The following is a 23,154-nucleotide window of genomic DNA, read 5'->3' on the forward strand; positions in this document are numbered from 1 at the left end:
CACTAAGTGTGTCTGTTTCATATTGATGAGGAGGATGGACAGACTCGGCAGGTTTTCAGAATTCATATAATTTTGTAAAACTGCTTTGGACCAAAGATTTAATTATGAACAAACAGTCTGAGCTTGTATCAATCAGACTCCTAGATACAGCAGTAGTAATCAGTGGTTAAAGGGCTAGACTAGGGCCTTGGGAGACCAGGGTTCAATTCCCCCCCAGTCATGAAATGCACTCGGTGGCCTTGGGCAAGTTACCGCCTCTCAATCTAACCTACTTACCTCGCTGGGTTCTTGCGAGGAAAGAAATTGGGGAGGGAATTTGTTTCATTAGTATTATCTGACAAGATTTACAAACCAGCCTCAACTGATGAAAACCTCTAAGCAGTTTCCACCACCTTTGAGGAAATAAACAATGAAAACTTAGAAAAGTGGGATGGTAGGGCAAACAGAATGGAGTGTCCTGGAAAAGGTCGTGGCTGGCTGGCACCTTGGAGCAGAGTGCTCGACACACGACACCGCCAGCCTGGCCCCCCTTGCAAAGCAGAAGTGCCTTCGGGTTTTTCCCCCCCAGAAGAGCTGAGCTAAGCGGAAGGGAGGAAGAAGTGCGAAGCTCAGCAGTTCCTGGCTGCACGGCGGCCGCAGCCGAGCGAGCGAAGGGGAGGGGGCCGGGGGCGGAGCTTCTGCCCTTGGCTCGGCTCGTCTCTCCACGTGACCCACCGCCGTTCACATGACCGCCTAGACTCAACGAGGAGGCGGGTCAGGAGTAAACTGGAGAAGTCGGGGTTGTAGCGGAACGGTAAGTGGGAGGAAATATGCCCGGCGTTCGGTGTGGGCAGCGATCCAGGATGCCGATCCTGGGTGTCGCCTGTTCCTGCATGTGTGGACGCGCTGAATGACGTGTCGAGGCGTGTTCTGCACCGGAGGATCGGGACCTGTTGCAGGACCTGGGTCTCTTGCCGGACGCGGCTGCCTTGCGGGGCTGATACAGAGGGGTCCTTTTGCGTGTCTGTCTCCCTCCTCGTCGTCTCTTCTCCATCTAGTGCTCTAAAATAAAGTTCCCTTTCCCGTGGTTTGGTCTCTGAGCCCTTGGCATACAGGTAGGAGTTAAAGGTTACTTCCCTCCTGCAGTGGCTTCCGCTATGTCTCCTAGCAACATTCCTTTTAAACAGCTCATCCGCCTCGCGATCGGGGGGCGGGGGGTTGAAGAGAGAAAGGGGAAAGAGGGCTTTCTAAGTTTGACACGCTTACACGGGTTGATGGCTATGAATCAGCAACTAAGACTTGGCCGTGTTTCTGATCAATCTATATAATGTGGGGGACAGATATGTACTCTTCCCTAGGTGGTGTTAGCTGCTTTTGTTGCTTAGTTGATCTAAAAGTGCCCATGCAACCTGTTGCTTACTGCCTTCTGCTCAATGCACTGGAGGGTATATGAATGTGTGTGTGTTATGTAAACACACTCACAACATCAGGTGGGAATTGTACTGGGAAAATATCCAGGTCCGGGTCTTTGCTCATGGTGCCTACTGTTTACGCTGGGTATGTTCTATCTCCACGGTTGGAGGCCTATGCCTCTGAATACCAGTTGCTGAGAATCACAAGTAGGGAGGGGGCTTTGTACTTGGGTTTGGCTTTCAGGCTTCCCACTGGCATCCAGTTAGCCACTGTGAAAACAGGATGGCCTGATTCAGCAGGCTCTTCTTATGCTCATATATCAATGTTCTTGATAAAAGTTTGGAACACCTTTGTTTCACTTGCCCTTCTCATTGGGTTATTTGGAGATCCTTTCATCATCTAGCAAACCACTTTCCCCTTTCAGATCATCCCTCTGGTGCTATTTATTATGTTTTTATATATGCTGGATGCTGCCCAGAGTGGGGCAACCCAGTCAGATGGGCGAGGTACAAACAAATAATAATTGCTGCTGCTGCTGCTGCTGCTGCTGCTGCTGCTGCTGCTGCTGCTGTTGTTGTTGTTTCAAAAACCTACTTCTTCTGCAAAGCTTTTCTTGGACCATCACAGTCTATGCCCTATGGGATTTTTTTTACCAGTGAACTTTGCATGTACATTGTTTCTTTCATGCCCTCTTCTGCCTCCACTTCTCTTCTGTTGATCTAATCTACTCAACACTTGACATAGTACACAAATGAATCTCAAAAGAGCAAACCCTGTGCGCTGGCTTACAACCCACCCAACTTGTGCCAAACATGTATGTTACAGTAGCAGGGGAGAAACACAGAAGGAGAAGAGGCAGAAATCGGAGCTAAAAGATGAGTGTAGATGTTGTTTAAACACTTGGCAACAAGGAAGAAATGCAGGTGTCTGAGGCATCACAGGACTAGAGTCTAGGGGAAAAGGGGAGGAAGTGAGTGGAGTGAGGCATGAAATGAAATAACCCAAGGCTTTGATGAAAGAAGAGCATCAGCTGAGTAGATTAATCCACTGCTGCTCTTGCAGTATATGCTGTGCTGTCATGTGCACTGGCAATGACAGCTCTGCAGGATCTGGAGCAGAGGTTTTTCCAGCCCTGTTACTTGAGTGCCTTTACTGGAGACGCCAGGGATTGAACCAGGGACCGTTTGCATATATGTTCTCAGCCAGTGTGGGATGCAGGTGGTGCTGTGGGTTAAACCACAGAGCCTAGGACTTGCCGATCGGAAGGTTGGCGGTTCGAATCCCCGCAACGGGGTGAGCTCCCGTTGCTCGGTCCCTGCTCCTGCCAACCTAGCAGTTCGAAAGTACGTCAAAGTGCAAGTAGATAAATAGGTACCGCTCTGGCGGGAAGGTAAATGGTGTTTCTGTGTGCTGCTCTGGTTCGCCAGAAGCGGCTTAGTCATGCTGGCCACATGACCCGGAAGCTGTATGCCGGCTCCCTCAGCCAATAAAGCGAGATGAGCACTGCAACCCCAGAGTCGGCCACGACTGGACCTAATCGTCAGGGGTCCCTTTACCTTTACCTCAGCCAGTGAGCTACAGCCCCTCACCGTGTACTGTTGTTGACCTGTAGGAGAGAAACCACTTTTGTGTTTGATCCTTCAGGATCACTGCTCCAAGCTGATCTCATTTGCCCTCCTTTGAGAGACTCTGTATAAGTTGCATTTTCTTTCCTAAAAATACCCTTATTAATGTTTTTACCTGGGAGCAGTTTTAGGCTTGCAGGCCAAATGCATCCAAGCAGAAGATGTGCTGTTGGCTTTAGGAGGGAATGGTGGGTAATGATGCTGTTGATAGCTTGCCACCTGTTAGCAATCTGTTAATCAAACCTTTCTTTCAAATTCGCAGGTTAGCATGAAACTCATCATTCTAGAGAACTATGCTCAAGCCAGTGAATGGGCAGCAAAGTATATTAGGAATCGGATCATCCAGTTTAGTCCTGGTCCAAGCAAATATTTCACTCTTGGACTTCCCACTGGTAAGTGACAAGGCTGGCTTTGTGATGGAAGGGCTCTTAACTGAGTTTTCAACCCCTAATTTACTTTGCTCTTAGTCAGCTGGAGAACTGGGTGTGGCTGGAATGTGGTTTGTTTGGTTGTTGTTGTTGTTGTTTTGCTTTTGTTGTTTTTAAGGGATGGCATCCAATTTCGTTGCACTTGTGCAATGTTGCACTTGTGTAATGACAATAAAGAATCTATCTATCTATCTATCTATCTAACTCAGCCTATATAATAGGCATTCTTCTTTATATAGGGTATTTGCCATTCTTTATGAGAAGTGACTATTCTGAGGGCATCTCTATTTTGGGAAACTACTTTTAAAACAAGATCCATGTAAACTTCTTTTTTAAACACTTTTCTGTTGTGCAACTGCTCCACTACCCTCACATGCAACACATATTATTCCCAGTTTTACATAACCCCAAATCAGCCTCAAAATCTTATGGGCTATGTAGAACTGGAAGATGGGGTGCAATGATGGTGGGGGATAGCATCTTCCTTGGAATGTACAGACTATGGACTCTGTTAGATCACGAGATGAGGATTCTGTCACTTAATTGGCTTATTTGTGTTGCCTCATACACCGTCCCCAAATTCCTGATTCACGTACTACCCCACTGTATATGCACAGATTGGAATCATTTTCTCTGCATGCCAGCACTTAAGAGACTCTTCCAGTACTATTGACAGAAAACACTTTCAAGAAAATGTGTTTTGGAGCTAGGGTGCCAATATGGTCTTGGAGACCTTGATGGAAGTACTGATTAGAATGAATCTAAACAGGTGGAGCTAGAACTGAGCATCTGAGCTGTTGTTCTGTAGTAGCACACACAGTGATTTCTAGTCAAATGCATGCTGCTTACCATTTCTGTGGTCCAGATTTAGATCTCCCTGACTGTGCAAGGCTTTCTTCTTCTTCTTCTTCTTCTTCTTCTTTTGAATCTCCAGGAAGTACTCCGTTAGGATGCTACAGAAAACTGATAGAATATTGCAAGAATGGAGATCTTTCTTTCAAGTATGTGAAAACTTTCAATATGGATGAGTATGTGGGTGAGTCACCTTTTTGTTGAGAACTGCAGGGGGGAGAAATAATTGCTATTCTTTGCCCACAGCATTTATTTACTGTGATCAACTCAATAAAGGTTTATTTCTATACAGTATTGCAGTGATTCAGGAACCGAGCTTATGAACCAGGAAATGGCTGGTTCGCATCTCGCCTCGTAGCAGCAAGTCACTCTCTCTCAGCCCTTTTTCCCCTATCTGCAATACGAGGACAATAATAACGGCCCACCTTGCAAGGATGGTTGTGAGGATTACTGAGATAATGTATGAATGCTGAAAACCTAAAAACTGCCTTTCAGAAACGAAGAGTGGACTATCAAATAGCATACTCTAGTAGCAAAGAATGAAGCACAGCAAAACAGGAGAGGGCAGACTTTGGGCTTGCAGGATCTGTTTTGTTGTTGTTGTTTTACTAAAACCTCAAGATCCACCAATCTGAGCTACTGTAGGTGTAAAAGACATACAGTGGTACCTCTGGTTACGAATGCTTCAGGTTATGAGCTCCGCTAACCCAGAAGTAGCTGCTCCTGGTTGCAAACTTTGCCCCAGGAAGCGAACGGAAATCCCGCGCCAGAGGCACACATGCAGTGGGAGGCCCTATTAGCGAAAGCATGCCTCAGGATAAGAACAGTTTCAGCTTAAGAACGGACCTCCAGAACAAATTGTTCGTAACCAGAGGTACCACTGTAAAGTTCCATACATACATGTCCAGTTAAAGATTCAGGTGCCTCTGAGTAGCTACTGAGCAAAGGGCTTTGTTTTTAGTACCAGGGCTCATGGTCCTTTCATTCAAAAATCCATTCCTGCTTATCTCCAAACATTGTTAGTTCAGCAGTCTGTTTTTTTGTGGGCAGGTCTGTTTCACATTGCTGTTGCTTTCAGTCAAGCTGACAAAGCACCCAAAATAAATACAGTGGTGCCCCGCAAGACGAATGCCTCGCAAGACGGAAAACCTGCTAGACGAAAGGGTTTTCCGTTTTGGAGGTGCTTCGCAAAACAAATTTCCTATGGGCTTGCTTCGCAAGACGAAAATGTCTTGCGAGTTCCTGCAGGTTTTTTTCCCTCCCCCCCCCTTTTTCTAAGCCGCTAAGCCGCTTATCTGCTTATCCGATAAGCCGATAAGCCACTAAAAGCCGCTAATAGCGCTAATCCGCTAAGCCGTCAATGGGCTTGCTTCACAAGACAAAAAAACCGCTAGACGAAGAGACTCGCGGAACGGATTAATTTCGTCTTGCGGGGCACCACTGTATAAAAGGAATATTCATTAAATTGCTTCTCCATGTTTTTAAACTTAGCCTTTGGGGGAGGAAGCAAGAATTTAGCGTGTGTAATGTAGACAAACACTTCCCCACGATCCCTGCTTGCTGTGAATTAGAAAACAAGCTCCAAAGATTTGTTCTTTCTTATCATGGGTCCATAGAGAGTGAACTTTAGACTGCTGTGTAACGGGCGAGGAGGAGCGTGGGTCGTCAAGTAGTGACATAATATCTGTGGAGTGTGAAACTCACCTGGAGAGAAACTCATCTGCAAAACCAACAATAAAATATGCAACTTTCTCCCCTGCTGGATACTACAGGAGAACATTGGGCTGTTGCCGCTGCATTCATTTCACAGAAATGCAGGAATATATCGCCCTGAGCTAACCTTGTGTTCTTGTCAGGTCTTCCAAGGGATCACCCAGAAAGCTACCACTCCTTCATGTGGAACAACTTCTTCAAGCACATTGACATCTCCTCTGAAAACACACACATTCTGGATGGAAATGCAGCTAACCTAGAAGCAGAGTGTGAGGCTTTTGAAAGAAAAATCAAAGAGGCTGGAGGAATCGAACTCTTTGTTGGAGGTGAACATTGAGAGGGGGCAAGGTCTGAACATGCGTGGCCATCCCTCAGTGACTTGCAGGTGGTGAAATGACCTTCATAGATCAGCAAATTGCCACAACGGCTTTTTGTGTCTACCTCAGAGCATGTGCTTTGTAGCGAAAGCAGTTCATTTTATGCTGCAAACCAGAGTGATGAACCATCAAGGGATAAGATACCAAGTGGTGTACACACATGTACGGAAGAGGCAGATAGTGTCACGTTAACTGAAGACTGCTGTAGCAGTCTAGTTTCATTATTTCTGCTTACCCTGTAGATAAAGCCATTCCTTTTTTTAGTGACTTTGTCAGGTCCTGGGATATTGGAGAAGATGCTTTTCCTAAATGTTTATCAGGGGCAAGTAAATTTTCACAGGATGGTTTATGAGCTAAAGCAGACTTGCAACTTCCATGTTAAGTTTTCTTGAGCCCAATAAGCACCTAATCCTGAATCACTTTCTTGTATTCTTGATGTTTCCTTTCTTTTCGCTAGATTCTAAACGTGTACTGTCTCCATTACAGGTATTGGCCCAGATGGTCATATTGCCTTCAATGAGCCAGGCTCAAGCCTGGTGTCCAGAACCAGAGTCAAGACCTTAGCTATGGACACAATATTGGCTAATGCCAGATTCTTTGATGGAGACCTCTCCAAAGTGCCCACAATGGCACTTACAGTTGGAGTGGGTACAGTCATGGATGCCAGAGAGGTTAGCACAACAGTACCTTAATTTCAGGGATAGGGAACCTGTGGCCTCTGGAAGTTGCTGGACTACCAGCTTCTATCATCCCTATTAGCAATACTGACGGGGGCTGATGGTAGTTGGAATCTTAGAGTGGAAATCAACGTCACACTGACTATGACAAATATTCCAATGTTGATAGCTCTAGTTGCTACTTTGCTCTCTCTGCCCCTTTCTGGCAGACACTCTCAAATATTGGTAGTATCCTCTAACTTTTGTCTCTTACTTTATTTGTAAAATGTTGGTTTTCTAAATCACGTCCCTCTCTCATCTCCTTCTCCACCCTAAAATCTGTACATATTAGAGAGTAGCAAGGAACATTTTTCTTATCTCGGAAGGTGACAAAAGCCCTAAGCCTAACCGTGTTCCCTGTTGTGTCTTACAATTCAGGTTATGATTCTAATCACAGGAGCCCATAAGGCATTTGCTTTGTACAAGGCTATTGAGGAAGGAGTAAATCACATGTGGACAGTGTCTGCCTTTCAGCAACATCCCCGCACTGTCTTTGTATGCGATGAAGATGCCACGCTGGAACTTAAAGTAAAAACTGTGAAGTACTTTCAAGGTAAGAAGCTTGGTAATGAGGACGAAAGATGGTCACCTTGTGTGTAAACAGCCATTAAAACACGGAAGTGAAATATGGTAACTCAAAAGGACTTTACAAGAACTCCCCCTGGGTTGCTAAGTACTGCTCACTGCTCACCTGTTTTATCTTTTGGGAGCCTTAAATACAAGAAGAATCTTCTGAGTCCATAACATGCAATGCAGGTTTGGGTCCATTCTCCAATTTGCAAAGCTATTACCTCACTGGGGAGTCACTAATTATTTTCCCTTTACTTGCTGCTACTCCTTTTTAGAAATGTTGAGGAGTGCAGCTTATAGTTTTTAAAGCTCTAAGTGGTGTACAGTATACTACTCTGAACTGAAAACATTTCAACTGGTAACCACACCAAGCTATTTTAGTAGTGACTGTAAGTTTAGGCAGAATGTGAAATATTTCCTTTGAAGCTACTGCCAGTTTTATTGAGGGACTCCTCTAATATCTGCATTAGAACTAAGTGTCTGCTGTTTTGTATGAATTAATTCAGGTTTGATGCTTGTTCACAACAAACTTGTGGATCCACTATACAGTATGAAAGAAATGGGAGGAGAAAAAAGGCAGTCCAAGAAGCCATATAGTGACTAGCCTCTTACGATTTGGAGCAACTGGTTATGCAGTCCTTAAACTCACATGGAGCTGGTTGAAAGCACCCTGCCTTTGTATCTTGGGAACGGTCCACAGCAAAACACATTATTGGAAAATATCATTTTCTCAATGGTGAGGTAGTAGCAACGGATGCAGCTACACCAAGCATTGTTCAGCTGCAAAGCTAACTGTCATTTTGCCCCCTTTTTAAAGACCAAATGAGAAAACAGAGGCTGTCTATTCTCCTTAACAGAGCACTGTATAACTTAAGGGTTACCGAGAAGGAAATCTGAACATGTTTATCTGTTTGCATAACAAAAAGATGATCTGTAACCAAGAATGGAACGTGAAAATGTGGAGCTTTTGCTACTAATTTTTTTTTACATTAAAATCCGTACATTTTCCCAAAACAATCAAGTTGTATTTATTCTGTGGGATTTGGAAAGATGGATTGAAACATTGTTGGGGGCTGACTGGGAACTAAGGAAACATAATCAGAGAAAGCAAGAATTGCAAGCCATCCAGAGAACACAATTTTTTAAAGTTTCCACAATTCTGTAGTGCATCATATACAATGACTATATAATTCCCCCACTTCTAAGTCCTCCATGGTGCCAAAACATTGCCCATGCCAGTGACCAGCCTGCTCTTGAACTCTCCTTACTATTACTGCCTGGAGTAGTCTTCCCCAACCTGGCCTCCAATGTTTTGAACTAAAACCCATCAGCCCCAGCCAGAACTGAGTAATAATCCAAAACAGCTGGAGGGCACCTGCATGGGGAAGACAAACTACAGCTTCTGGGGGTGCAGGATAGTAAATAGTTTTTGTTTGTTTTCTGTTTTGGTTCCTTTTTTTATTACATCAAATACCATACTAGCAGCATATAGCCTGCGTGAAAATTAAGGTTGCACACCAAAATTATTTAAATGTATAGTGCACTTATTTAGTCTCTTCACAATGGAACCGTTTCTTCTTTAATTCCATCTTTTGGGATAATGCAGATTTTTAGTGCATCTCCAGGGTATACATCTCTCTCTGCAGCAGAAATAAACACCTCCTTGACTAACTGCAAAGCCTTCTCCAGAGACAAGGACACTTGTTCCCCATTTTGCAAGTTCTTGAGGCAACCTGGTTGTCCGGCAGAGGCTGCTGCCACTCTCACACAATCCTAAAACTAGCATGCTGGCAATAGTTTGAGGACTTATTGTGCCAGTGCATCATTTAGCCGTAAACTATATTATCTAGAGGCAGGTGTGATGGTGAAGGTGAGTTTGTATGTAATTTTAATATTTATATGAAGCTATTTTATAGCACCTGTTTACCTTCAGTAGGGTGAGCTAGTAGGATGGCAAATATCTATATGCTGTGTGGAAGGCCAGCTTCAGAAATGAATATGGGAAGAGTCCCAAAAGTTCAAATAACCTCAGTATTGGAAAGTGCTTCAGGAGGTGATGAATGAAAGGTAAAAATCAAAGAAATCATGCTCTCAGGTTCATAAGCCAGAGAGGATCTCCACTCCTGCTGGAATAGATTCTAGCATGAATGAGTTGCTGTTCTAGCATAAGAACCATTAAGGAATCCCTGATTTTATAGCAATGCACATTTATAATGCCACTTTCTCCTTAGTATGGGTAAATAACAATAATCACTTTCCACTTGTTTCAGTGGCAGCAGAGACATTTGCAAGAACTGGCATTCTAGTGAGTTTGCTCTAATTTTTCAAGGTGCATGGATCTGAAAATTACGTAGGATTTCAAATCAGCTTGTGAATTTAAAGTGGAATAGATTACCTCTGGCCTACAGGCCATTCCCCCCCCCCCCCAGTCACACCCACCTGCACCACACTTGATGCCAGTTGAGTGACAGGCGGGCAGCCCTGCCCACCTATCAAAGTGGCCTGTGGGGTAAGTTCCAGCCCCCTTCCTGGAAATGGTTCCCCAGCCCCAGTTTGAAGACTTTTAGTGATGACCAAAAAAAAAGTTCTATAAGCATACACTTTCAGTGCATATGCATACTGTTCTCAGGTGCCAATGTTTAAGTACAATCTTGAACACAGCATGGGTGGCACAACTTCATTTTTCTTTGATTTCTTTCGCTTTGGGATCTGGGTACAGACTAGCCCTCCTCCTCCCAGAAGTTGCCATCATCTTCCCCACCTCGAAATAGCCTGAAACACACAAGAATGCAACTCTTGAATCAGGAAACCATCCAAACGGACCTATACGTAACAAGACATGCACTCTGAGGTTCAACTTCCTTCAGCTCCTACTGAAGGACCCATTCATACAGATGTGCTGAAAAAGCACATCTTTGGATTCCAACACTTCAGGCAGCATGTTCTCAGCACAAACAAAACTCGTATATAAAGCCTGGTCACCGAAAGAGAGCATGTCAGGTAGAAGGCTGACTAGATGATAATCTGCACTGAAATCCTTCTAGGTTTCAGCTCCTGCTGATCGAAATAAACTGGCCCCAAATGCAGTTGATGTAACTTTACAGTTTCAGCATTGCAGAAGTATACATACCGGTTAAAACAGGGAGATGCTGGATCATTAAAGTGCATATATGGATTTCCTCTTGGCAGAGAACCCATACAAAGCCAACAGAAGTACTGTGTACAAGCAGTACATGTCATCTTGTTGCAGCCATCCAACTTCTGATAGTGGAGGGAAAGAAAGACACAAAGGCAAACAACTTCAAGTATCAATTATGTCTTATGCCACAGTCATCAGTGCTGTAATCAGAGCACATTCAAAAATATGAAACTTGCTGATTCCTTTCTAGGGAAAAGGAGTTAACTCTGCTCTCTCTCACACACAATCACACAGGATTTCAGTTTAAGATCTTTCCACAGGGGGTGGCTGTGTTAGTATATTGCACAGAGAGAAAAACACATGTACTAACAGCTTGCAATTCTTCTCGCCCCAGATGTACACACACACACACACAACTTAGAAGACCACACCATGCATCTGACAAAGCAGGGTCTATTCTATACTTATGCTGTTTAAATTTGTCTAGGTTGAATCCAGACTTGGGCATGCTTAGAGTAGACCCATGGAAATCAGTGGGATTCAAATTAGTCATAACTAGCCTAACCCCCACTGATTCCAATGAGCCTACTCTAAACATGACTCAGTCTGAATTCAGGCCTTAGGGCAGATCTACACCACATGTTTAAAATACACCCAACACACATTTGAAGTGCATGGCTTCCCGCATAATGGGAATTATAGTTTCCCTTCAGAGTTACACTTCCAAGCGCCCTTGTCCTAATGCCAATAGAAGGGGACATCCTTCCTCTCCTTCTGCCTTCCTGGGTACATCATGTCCCTTAAAAACTACAAAAGCCAATTTTCTAAGTGTGTGTGTGTTCCAGCTTTTGAACCCCAGTACCAAAGCTTCAAGGGAAATCTGGCTTTGGTTTAGTCTTTTACCCACAAAACAGACTGTGCATGGGTGCTAAAGAAGGAAACACTCAAGGTTCTAAGTTACTTGCCTATAAGAATCTGTGTTAATATCCTTAAAATAAATGCCCTTGATTCTCTGAAGCATTTCCCCCTCTGTCCTGTTCTCACCTCTATAGGAGTCCCACAGCAAGGACAAGATTTGGAATTCTTTTCCAGCCACTCTTTGCTGTCCATTTCCTCCAGTGTCTTTTGAATCACCCTTTTTCCGTAGCGCTGCTCTAAAAACTTCTGCGTGGCCTCGTCTGCTTCAAGGTACTCCTTGCGCAGGTCTGCTAACTTCTCTGAGGGAAACAATAGAATGAACAGAAGGCGCTGGTCAAGTCTGGCAAAACCGTACTTCACAAACGTGCCCAACTCCACTTCTCAAGCAAAACAAATGCCATTACCGGTCAGCTTAATCCATATGGAACAATCAACAAGGGTTGTGAAGCAGCTGAATCACGGGCAATCAATGGGTTCTGAATCAATTCCACCACTAGAAATTGATTTCCAAAACTATTGATGTACATAATTAGTTCAGGGTTTATGAAGAGCACTGAGTTAATTGGGGAGTTGATTACAGCCCTTCAGCCCTCTCTGTCTGGCTATCAGGGCTCTCCCCAAGCTTCGCCCTCTTTCTCCAGGCAATGCCCCTGTTTTGCACCCCGACCATTTTTACCTGGATCAAGTGTGTCTGAAAACGCTTCTGGCTTACCTGGGTAGAAGATAAAGAGGAGTGTGTGGTGTGTGTAGAAAGTTGCTCTACTGTACAAAGGTAAAATGTACATTTCTCGCTCCACCTTCTTCTGCCTCTAGCCCTGTCAACCACTCTCATGTGGCCTTTGGAGGGTTGGAAATGGAGCCTTCAGGCCGGAAAGTGTTTCCCCACCCCAGTCTGGTGCACATCTGACTGTACACAACAGAATCTCAAAACTAGAGGCAGTACTTCTTCTTCTAATGGGGTGAAGAGGCCAGTGGAATGGAGAGACAGCAGAAACAGTGGGATGAACATGTTATGCAGAAGACAACAGAATAAACTACATCCTTCAGAGAACTCCACTTAAATGATCCTATGGAAATAATATCATCAAAAAGGTGTCTACCTCAAAAGGCGAACAGTACATACATTTAACATCCAAACATTTCACAGTTAAAAAGACTACTTTTGTTGAGTTCAACTCACCTGCAGTGACTTTACACCGGGAGACGCCATGGTAAGTCATCTTACACAACGTACAGAAGGCATAATTGCACCTGGAACAGATGCCCATCGTGCCAGATGGTTCCTGCATTACAGGTGTTTGGCAACATGGTCGTGGGCAATATACCACATCGGCCATCATATCCAAGCTCGACTGGAGCAGCAGGCGGTCGTAACGTGCAAAGAGTTCCTCTTCCACCAACTCTTTTACCTAAAATGATGGTGATCAATAAAATTTAGGGTTGGATCCAACTACATTCTAGTCAAGAGTAGATCCACTGAAATGAATGAACCCAAGTTAGTCATGTCCATTCATTTCAATGGGTCTATGCTGAGTTTGACTGCCACTGGATACAACTCATAGTGTTGGTGAGTTTCAACTATTGGAAAAAGGAGGAGCCTGCAATGGCTTTATTAGCCTAGCAAGATTCAGTCATGGCTTTGCTAAGAGAAGCAAAAGACACACTGCTGAGGTAGTCATCAGCTACTTTCTAGTTAGACCTGTTGCCTTTTCATAGGAACTTCAGCTAGCAGATCATAGGAGAGAGCAGTCAGTGCCCAAGACAGCATATCTACATGTGTTCCAGTTATTCCAGTACCAGACCAAGTCAAATTCCAGACAGCATCAAATATTCGCAAAAAGCTCTAGGTAGCACACCCATTCCAAATTACCGTGGCCATCTACCTAATAACTCACTGCAGAAAACTAGAAACGTGGATTTAAGCTTGTGCTTAGTCTAAGTGCAAATCTATTTCACAAAACTACCGTCCTAGTCCTTTACAGCCACAAATCTTTTGCACTGAAGTCCAGGCTTTTCTCTTTGGGTTTAATGCCTATCTATTGTGGGGCTGAGAACAGGGTTGCACTTAAAAACAAAAAAACAAAAACTCTTTTTTTTTAATGGACTGCCATAGAAATGATTGTTGTTACCTGCCCAGGAGTAGCAACGGAAGGACATTTCGGTTCTGGACAATTCAAGTAGTGGACCTCACCATCTTTGATTTTAATTTCAAAATAGTCCTTCAAGCAAGCCCTGCAGTACACATGCCTGCATTCCATAAAGTACATACATTCACTTCCCAGCTTTTCAGAAAAGCAGACATTGCACGTGTACATTTTACTGTTGAAGCACTTTTGCCTTTGGGCCTGATCAAAGTCCAGAATCTCTCTAATCAGGCTGGACAGAGACTCAACATCCTGCACGGCTCTTGCATCGAGGGCTTCTTCATGTGCGGCTGCAGCTGCGGCACCTGCCCCATCCTCTTTGCCTTTCCGGCTTTGCTCTTGTCCTTGGTCACATATCTTTGGCTCATAGGGCGAGCTGATGTTCAGATATGTAAGTGTTTCTTCCTTGAGAAACTGCATCCAGGCAAACAGGATCACACAGCCTCTGTTTTCTTCCCATAAGTTGTCCAAATGCTTACAAAGCGCAGAGAGCTAGAAGAAAAACAAACAGCAGGGACGTGAGAGCATCTTCTACACTTCCCGAGATCTGTATCGTACTTTATCTTTTAAGAAAGCATACCATTTCAAGATTAGGGGTTGGATTCAAGTAACGGGTCCCACTAGCAGAAGCCCACACAAGGAATTCCACTAGCGAAACAGGGCTTTTCTCTCTCTCCCACCCCCAATTAGCTGGGGGGTGGGAGTCAGAAGAACCCCCGGAATAGCAAAAAGGGGGAGGAGACAGCAGATTGTTCTATCTGGAAAGCTGAAATGCTTGCACTGACAGAATGGTTACCATAGCACCATGCTGAATTCCTTCCTGGGGTTGGAACTCAATGTAGTGCAAGGGAGCATTCTGTTGAATAAAAGCTCCTAGCTTAGCTCTACAGCCTTAATAATATAGTAAGAATTTAGAAGTCTTCCTGAGAGCAGCCACAGCACAGGATGTAAAATACGTGCAATTCCAGAAGCAATTAAGTGTCCTTTGTACTTATATTTTATTTATAAAATGCCAGATGTTATAAATACCAGGGCAGTGTACAATGTTAAAACATAAAACTTCATTCCAATAGCATGTTACATTGGTAAAATGTAAGCTGGAAACCTAGAGAGAATTTGGCAAGACTTCTAGTAAAGAAGGAAGGAGTCTCATTTGGCAATCCACTATTGTTTCTGCAATAATTAATGGAGCTAAGTTCCACTGATTTCAATGTCTACTCTGATCCTGACTCACATTGGATATCACCCACACACTTTTCTCATGATAGAATAAACTAAACCAAAATGTACATACCTCTCTCACTCTTTCATAAACAACCATAGATCTAAAATAAAAGCTATTTCTTTAATGTAAGGCAACAGCATCTAACTCTCACTTTCGTGAAGCATTTTTAGTGTTATTGATGTCAAATGTTGAAACCCCTTTATTTCCTGACATAGGTCCTAAATACAGAGTAAGAAAACCTTTGGAAAATCCAGTGTTCTGATAAACTGGATTACTATTTACTTAGAACTAAGCATGGGGCACAAAGTGAGTTTGGATAACTAGAAGGCTGGGGACTTTGCTGTACTCACACCATGTTTAGGAGAGCACAGTTGCTCATCATGTGCAGCATTCATACTGCATGTCCCACATCACACAACAACCCTTTGTGTGCACGATATTATGGATGCACATATATAGATGACGTAGAAGGGAAAAGGAAAACCACAATTTATGGTAGGATTTTTCAAAAGAAGAAGCAATGCTAATCATGCCAAAGTTCATTGGACATGAAGGATTTAAAGCAGCTTTAAGAACAACTAAAAACATTTTAAACTCACACCATCTGACTTTAGGTATGACAGTGATACATCTAAGAAGTATTAATACATTATTCTTCCTAGCTAGCTCTTAAGCTTCTTCTAAGTAGTTTTTTGTTGCTGCATCCAGATTAATAACCAACCACAATATTAATCATTAACAAGAAATTTTACCATTCTGGTGAACTACATGAATTGTTAAAGATCTGTATCAAACCTGTGCCTGAGAAAGCCACTTGCTACTGAGGGTGAAGACAGGTGGGGAACTCGATGGGTAGTCTGGTGGGAATTCAAAATGCAGCACAATCGGAGGCAAAAAACAAACTCTGCATTCAAACTTGCTGTTCTGGAGATTCTCTGTCAGGTTGCCTAAAAGAATAAAAATCTGATAGTGTCAGGAAGAGGCAACAAGCTGTGCTACTACCTAACAGAATTGTTTGATATGGTTTCATAAAGTTTCCCTTCATCTGAAATATTTCTGTTATAAAAGTAGTTCACACAGACTCTACTGAGATGTGTTTGGATTGCATGGTCCCTCCTTCCAACATGTTTTTTAATTCTCTCTTCCACTTTCTGGTTCACAGTAACCATTGCTTGCTGTGATGTTAAGCAAAAATCATGGTTATCACTAACCATGTTTTGTCTCCAAAGAATGAGACACCCACTCAGTAAGTTCTAGCTTCCAATAGTGGTTCTGAGACAAGCTGTAGTTAGTAGTAACAGTCATTGGCCCAATGCAGACATCACAAGAAACTATGTCTGAGGATGTGAGCCTGCAATTGTTGCAATGTCTGAACCAGGCCTTAGCTAAATAATATGTCTCTAAACCAGTGACAGGGAAACTCTTGTCTTGTGGGCCAAATTAAGCCCAGCAGGTGGTTTTGGCCAAACCATACCTAACATTGTATGGTGTCAGCTGTTAGGCTGGCCACTCCCAGATCTGGATTCTGTTCCCCATCCCTGCTCTAAGCAATAGTTGAAGCCTCTTAATTCTTCTACCACTGTGATTAGAGCAGGGGTAGCTAATGTGGTACCCTGTGGATGTTGTGGACGTTATCATCCCTGACAACTGGCAGCGCTGGATGAGGGGGATGGAGGGCTCCATGTTGGCTACCCCAGGCTTAGGGGAAAAGCCCATTCCTTTCTCTGAATTCCCCAAAGGGAGAACGGTTTAGATCAGGCTTTCTCAAACTCTGCTCTCCAGATATTTTTGAGACTACAATTCCCATCATCCCTGACCACTGGTCCTGCTAGCTAGGGATCATGGGAGTTGTGGGCCAAAAACATCTGGAGGGCAGAGTTTGAGGAGGCCTGGTTTAGATGCTCATGACCAAACAGAAAAGCCAGACAAGCAAATTCAGCCTAAGTAACACTGTCATCCCATACAGTTAGGTATGGTGGGACAATTTAGTTGTGCACATGATTTCAAACTAAATGAATGTATGTATGCATAAAATATTTCAGATGGGAACAACATGACACCAACCATATCTTGTAATCCACAAAGCTTTCAAAATAAGGTAATGGAAAACTTAAAACTAGGAGCTTAAGTTCAGTGTCTATCTTCTATATCTTATTAGGAAATTGTTCCTCCCTCTTTTGCTCTGTAAAAAGAACATTGCAAATGAAGAGAACGGTAGGAAAAAGTTGTTGAGCTCACAATCTTAAAAATAGCATGGTTCTGTCAGCGGCAGCTGTTTTATAAACATAAGCATCATTTCCAATGCTTATACACAGTATTAGACAGGAGAGTTGCTTCAACAGCTCCCTTTCTACCAATTAATATTTCAAGAACTTTTCTAAGAAGCTCTGATGAAAGATACTACACAAATGAAAAATTAATAGAAAAGCACATTGGTTTTTTAAAAGAAGTGTGAGGTTCAGTTCTTTAGGTGTAAGTAAGCTTCAGTCCTCTAAGTTGCCATGCCAGCTAAGATACAGGCAGGGTGAAACACAATATTGTGTCAATGCAACATCTCATTCTGTGCTGGCATCACACCAGCACAACCATATTCAGTAAAAAACAAGGGTGGGATTCAACTAATGAGTTCTATCAACAGAAGCCTTCTGCAAGGACTTCTGCTTGTGCAAGGGGCTTCCCCTCCATTCCCCCTCCCAAAAAACCTGAAATGGGGGAGGGGATTTCAGGAGAATCCCTAGAACAGTGTGCAGGAGGAGGATTGATCCGTCTGGCAAGTCAAAATGCTTGCCCTGATGGAGCGACTGCCTTAGCCCAATGTTGATTTCGTCCCCAAATAATCCCACTCTACGGAGGTCATTTTATTTTGAAGACCGAGCTCTGTGATTATGTGTGATACAAGCAGACTGGGATCTCACATAACCTGAACAGCTTTCTTGGCAAACATTCAACGCACCTACCCCTTATAGAATTTACAGTTAGCTAAATGTTTTAGGGCTGGTTCACCTTCAGGCCCAACACTCACAGAACCTATATCACACAACCTATAGGGGTCAGCAAACTTTTTCCGCAGGGGGCCGGTCCACTGTCCCTCAGACCTTGTGGGGGCAAGACTATATTTTGAAAAAAAATATGAATGAATTCCTATGCCCCACAAATAACCCAGAGATGTGTTTTAAATAAAAGCACACATTCTACTCATGTAAAAACACCAGGCAGGCCCCACAAATAACCCAGAGATGCATTTTAAATAAAAGGAAACATTCTACTCATGTAAAAACACACTGATTCCTGGACCATCCGCAGGCCCGATTTAGAAGGCGATTGGGCCTTAGTTTGCCTACCCATGACCTATACCAACAAAATGTGCTGTATGATCTAACCTGTATTACACATACTTGCCCCCATCTATCATATATCCATGGATGTGGCATAGCCATCTGCTCACACCATATATTCGCCAGTATGGGGGTGGAGGTAGGGAGAGCAGGTGATCCCAAGGCTTGGTCCTGTGCAATACCATGTGAAGAATGAACATATCAGGCCACTGTGCAAATCAGTCCCTACTTCTTGAATAATGCACTTGGAACATATGATAGTATTGCAATAAACTCAAAGAAGGTAAGTATCCACGGAAATGGACTCACCACTCATATATATGGTGAAGCCTGGTGGCAATTCCACAGAGATTCTAGTTTCTCCTCCCTGTACAGACTGCGCTCTCTTGAATTCATCTTCATCATAGATACTTGCCAAAGCAAGTAGCTCATCTTCCTGAGCTTCTTTGTCCTCTGAAGACATTTACAGTTCCTGTGAATGATGAACATATCCCAAGTATAAATTAAGCAGACTCCTGTAACAAGAATGGTCTATTACAGCATTAATTCAGATCACGCTTAGGGCAATCTGAGGGTGATTGGAGCCGAGAAAGAATGAGCCGTCACTGATAATCCTGGCTTCTGGAGGGATTGGCCATAGGAAACAAGTACATGTAACCAACAAAGCAGGACTGAATGGGCAAGGGGGTTAAATACGGATTTCTGCGCTGTACCCATCAAACCTGCCCAGCAGCAGATGTCACCCACCCATTAAGGTGATGTCATCTGATTGATAGGTGGGCATGGTTCACGAAAATTGTCTTAGGGACAAAACTGGAACCCATGCTGCGTCAAGACTGGCCTGAGGGCTGAAGGCTCCCCAACCCAGTGCTAAGGCATGCTGCGTTCAGCCATGTAAAACTTCACTGCTTCCACAAAATTAGGGATGGCTCTTTAAAATTTATGGATGCTGTATGCTGACAAAGATGTTTTCCTCCTGTTACACAGTTGTTTTACTGTGAGCTTTAGCCTGTTGGATTACTATAGCCAGCTTAGATGTTCTCCCTTCAGCTAATTGGTCAAGCAACCTCTTTCTCAAAATTCACTTTCCATATGAGGAATTGAACTTCATGTCAAATGTTCCATCAGTGCAAGCATTCAGCTTGCCAAATGAACAACCCCCCTCACCTCCACCAGCACACTTTGTGTGTGGGGGGGAGGGTTCTCACTCCACCCAAGAATCAAAATCGGGGGGGGGGTGCATGAAGGGGTGCACAAGTAGAAGTCCTTCTGTGGGCTTCCACTGACAGGTCTCATGAGTGGAATCCTCCCTCCTGACCACTATGTTCAGTTACCTCTTCTGAACTTCAACTGCCTTCCTACTGTCTTTTCTCCTCTCTCCTGTATACTGAACCTAATGGCATGAAATAAGTGGTAGAACAGCAATAAGGTAAAAAGATAAAGGTAAAGGACCCCTGGACGGTTAAGTTCAGTCAAAGGTGACTATGGGGTTGCGGCACTCATCTCGCTTTCAGGCTGAGGGAGCCAGAGTTTGTTCACAGACAATTTTCCGGGTCATGTGGCCAGCATGACTAAGCCACTTCTGGCGCACGGAGGACCATGACGAGTGCCAGAGCACATGGAAACACCGTTTACCTTCCCGCTGGAGCGGTACCTATTTATCCATTTGCACTTTGATGTGCTTTGGAACAGCTAGGTTGGCAGGAGCTGGGACAGAGCAACGGGACCTCACTCTGTCGCAGGGATTCGAACCGTGACCTTCTGATCAGCAAGCCCAAGAGGCCACAGCACCACCCGTGTCCCTTACAACAATAGTAGGGACGAAGAAAGCAAGACTAGAAAGCAATGGTTTTCTAAGTCTAAGCACATGTAACTTATATAGCCTCCTATTACTTCCCTGTTTATACCTGCCTCTACTTCTCTCTTCCTCTGTTGTGACTCTTGTGTCAGATTTTAAATTTCTAAGTTCCTTGGGGCTTACATATCCCCTCATACTTGATAACGTGAAATATGCACTGGTGACAGCACAGCAATCTTTTCTTAAAGGTACATGGAAAATGCATTTTATTCCATTAAAATAATTGTTCTTTCTTAAGCTACACACAATAATACAAAAGCAACCCCAATGTGTAACGTTGCCAATTTTCATTTTAGCAGAGGAATGTCATAAGAAATTGGTACCTTTCTAGTTAGTCACATCAGTAAGACCTGATCATCAAACTTGTTTATCCACTGAATATCTAGGGCAACAAGAATATAACTTCTTGCTGAAGACAATGGCATTGGTGTCGTAAGTGGTCTACAGAGGGTCAATGATGCTTAGTGCTTATTTTCTGCAGAAAAAGAAATAAAAGGTAAGATTCCTGAATTTCAGGGGGTTGGACTATTTGACACACATGGTCCCTTCCAACTATACAATTCTATGATTCTAACATTACTTCTACTCTGCTAAAATATAAAATTCCTGGTGGGTGCTTTCAGTCCCACAACAAATTAACTGAATTTAGAAAGGCTCCACCCTACTAAACCAGCAAACTCATTTAGTAGGAGTAATTCCCATTGCAGTTAAAGGGACTTATTTCTGAGCAGGTTCATATAAAACTGCACTGTAAATCTGTCTAGTTTGTAACTCTGCAGCACGTCCCAGAGCATATACTGATGTTAAAAGATGGGATTGTATCAAATGAAGTTGTTCCATTTGCACAATGACTTTGGCTTGTGCAACAAACCTTGCTGTCCCTTTCCTTGCCCCCTACCCAAAAAATACAGTACAATCTGGAGGATTGAGGCGAACCCCAGAGCAGATTTGAGGAGCACATGAGGGGTTTTGCTCTGTTGTGCAAGCAGAAGTCCTTGCCCAAATGGGATGACATCATTGGATATAACCCTTAATGTGTAGACAAAAATCAAAGTCATAGTGGTGTAACAGAAGGCAACAACAAAAATCTACTACAAACTCCTGCTCCGTGACAGAAGAAAATGGAGAACAAGGCATTCCTGACAAATGCCTACTCAGTGTCTAAAAACCCTTAGCTTCCCTTAGTTACTGCGTAGGGCTGGGAGTTACCTGGTTTTCAACATTGTGCTATATCAATTTTGTGATATACTGATCTATCACAATGTCTGAAATGATGAAAATCTGTAGAGGCCAGTGGAGTCATGTCCTGGCAACTGCTACTACTTAGCAGTCTAAAACTGATACATTTTTAACTACCTTTACCATATTGATAAAACTGTTATTTTATGGAACAGCAACAGGGGTAGCAGGAATCAGGAGAGAAGCGATGACCAGCTTCAGTTTTCCCCACATCGTGATTTTTTACATAGCACACACAAAACACAGTGATTCGGGATATATTATGAAACGCTTATTACAATGTTGACTACTAACTGGTTTGGGACAATATATCGCCAAACCCTACTCTCGCATAATCCTGCAAAGTGTTCCCTTGACTGCAATGGCTCTCAAGAGCTAGATGCCCCGTGTCCTTAAAGCATTAAGGGAGAAGTAAACAAAAATAGCACAAATGCAGAGAAAGGGGCGAGGAAACTGCATCCTTTTGGTGTCAGTGACACTCAAAATGCCAGCATGTAGGACTTTCAGCTATAGTAGCTGGGGACAAAAGAAGGAGGTGTGCAAATCATTAGACTTTACTGTTGGTGGGGAGGGGGGACTGCATTTTCCTACAACAGAAGCACCGTGTTCAGGAAACCTACCTAGAGAATCCCCCCAAGAGGCTGCAAATTTGTGGCGCGATTATTATTTTAATTTGGGGGGGGGGGGAGGCTCTAAACTTCCCTCCCCGTCCTTAAAGTGAAAATACACCAATAGTTCCCTGTTGTGGGGCGGCGGGGGACGGGGACTACCATCTACTCCAGATTAGTTTCCTAATACAGACTGCGCTTAGCTTCCGGCCAGACCCCGAAGAGTCACGAAACCTGGGCGTGGCAGACCCCGCCGGTGCACAAGGAAACGCCGGAGCCGCGCCAGCGTGCCTCTCCTATCGGCAAATCCCCCTGCCAGCTCCCGTGGCCGCTCCAGCCTCGCCAGAAGCCCCCAGAAGGCGCCGCCAGGAGCAGAGCACGGGCGTCGCTCGCCTCGCAGGCGCGCGCGGGGACCCCGGCCCCGACCCGTCACTCACCAGCCGATGCGGCCCCTCCCTCACCTAAGTCTCCGGCCCTCGGCTTCCGGGTGCGACTCCTAGAGCGGCAAGGAGAGGGAGAGGAGAAGGGTAGAGAAGCCGCAGGGTTGGCGGCCTACGGGTCATGCGCGCCCCTCGGCTTCCGGTTTGACTGGAGGTCTCCATCTTAACGTTCTTGGAGGGGTTGGAAGTTAATGGAGCGGCAGCCGCGTTCGTGTTCGGCTGAGCGGGGAGGCGGGGGGGGGGGAGAGGGAGGGATCGCCCTCCCGACCCCAGTGAGAACTTTTTGGCCGCTTTGGAACGTGGGTGGATTGCAAATGTGTTGGGCAAGACGCCCTTTTTCGCCGAAATCAGTTTAACTTGTAAATAACCTGTGTATCTTTTTGGGTGTGTAGTTTGACTCTGCTGCATCTTGGCAGCAGTGTGTGATTACAGCGCGACATGGAGATCCGGGTCTGTGACGTTGCGTTTCGCCAAGAAAACAGTTGAATAGGCGAGAGTTTGCTGAAAGGTGCGATCGTGGCATCGTAAGCACCTTTAAGTAATTTCGTTGTCCCCGAGAGGGGGCAATGACAATA

The 23,154-nt window shown here is 44.2% G+C and overlaps 2 protein-coding genes across 7 annotated transcripts; one reads left to right on the top strand and one right to left on the bottom strand.

The window, feature by feature from the left end:
* The first annotated feature begins 640 nt into the window (after positions 1-640).
* GNPDA1 (glucosamine-6-phosphate deaminase 1) lies at positions 641-8,690 on the top strand. Of its 2 annotated transcripts, none has more exons than XM_081851095.1 (7): positions 641-793; positions 3,280-3,409; positions 4,380-4,481; positions 6,154-6,336; positions 6,874-7,058; positions 7,482-7,656; positions 8,180-8,690. In XM_081851095.1, exons 2-7 carry the CDS (start codon positions 3,286-3,288, stop codon positions 8,275-8,277), a joined length of 867 nt encoding a protein of 288 aa, XP_081707221.1. In that variant the 5' UTR covers positions 641-793; positions 3,280-3,285; the 3' UTR covers positions 8,278-8,690. The 2 variants fall into 2 exon arrangements, with proteins under 2 accessions (XP_081707221.1, XP_081707220.1); XM_081851094.1 differs by lacking the exon at positions 641-793 and adding an exon at positions 1,514-1,536.
* RNF14 (ring finger protein 14) lies at positions 8,677-23,086 on the bottom strand. Of its 5 annotated transcripts, none has more exons than XM_081851078.1 (9): positions 22,601-23,086; positions 20,616-20,767; positions 18,744-18,906; positions 15,895-16,046; positions 13,860-14,366; positions 12,911-13,139; positions 11,857-12,029; positions 10,804-10,934; positions 8,677-10,445 (listed from the first exon to the last, which is right to left on the bottom strand). In XM_081851078.1, the coding sequence occupies exons 3-9, from the start codon at positions 18,895-18,897 to the stop codon at positions 10,394-10,396; spliced, it is 1,398 nt and encodes a 465-aa protein (XP_081707204.1). In that variant the 5' UTR covers positions 18,898-18,906; positions 20,616-20,767; positions 22,601-23,086; the 3' UTR covers positions 8,677-10,393. The 5 variants fall into 5 exon arrangements, with proteins under 5 accessions (XP_081707204.1, XP_081707203.1, XP_081707205.1 ...); XM_081851077.1 differs by having other exon boundaries at positions 22,577-22,704; XM_081851079.1 differs by lacking the exon at positions 22,601-23,086 and adding an exon at positions 22,374-22,554.
* Between the last annotated feature and the right edge of the window lie 68 nt (positions 23,087-23,154).

This window comes from Podarcis erhardii, assembly GCF_964252035.2.
Source record: "Podarcis erhardii genome assembly, chromosome: 2".
Taxonomy (NCBI): domain Eukaryota; kingdom Metazoa; phylum Chordata; class Lepidosauria; order Squamata; family Lacertidae; genus Podarcis; species Podarcis erhardii.

Excerpts from the sequence above, each read along its gene's own strand:
- RNF14 (XM_081851078.1), bottom strand. The coding sequence starts at position 18,897 with ATGTCTTCAGAGGACAAAGAAGCTCAGGAAGATGAGCTACTTGCTTTG. Across the intron at positions 16,047-18,743 it reads CTTCACCATATATATGAGTG|GCAACCTGACAGAGAATCTC; the intron begins GTGAGTCCATTT and ends TTATTCTTTTAG. Across the intron at positions 14,367-15,894 it reads AGTGGCTTTCTCAGGCACAG|CTCTCTGCGCTTTGTAAGCA; the intron begins GTTTGATACAGA and ends TTTTTCTTCTAG.
- GNPDA1 (XM_081851095.1), top strand. The coding sequence starts at position 3,286 with ATGAAACTCATCATTCTAGAGAACTATGCTCAAGCCAGTGAATGGGCA. Across the intron at positions 4,482-6,153 it reads CAATATGGATGAGTATGTGG|GTCTTCCAAGGGATCACCCA; the intron begins GTGAGTCACCTT and ends TGTTCTTGTCAG. Across the intron at positions 6,337-6,873 it reads AATCGAACTCTTTGTTGGAG|GTATTGGCCCAGATGGTCAT; the intron begins GTGAACATTGAG and ends TCTCCATTACAG.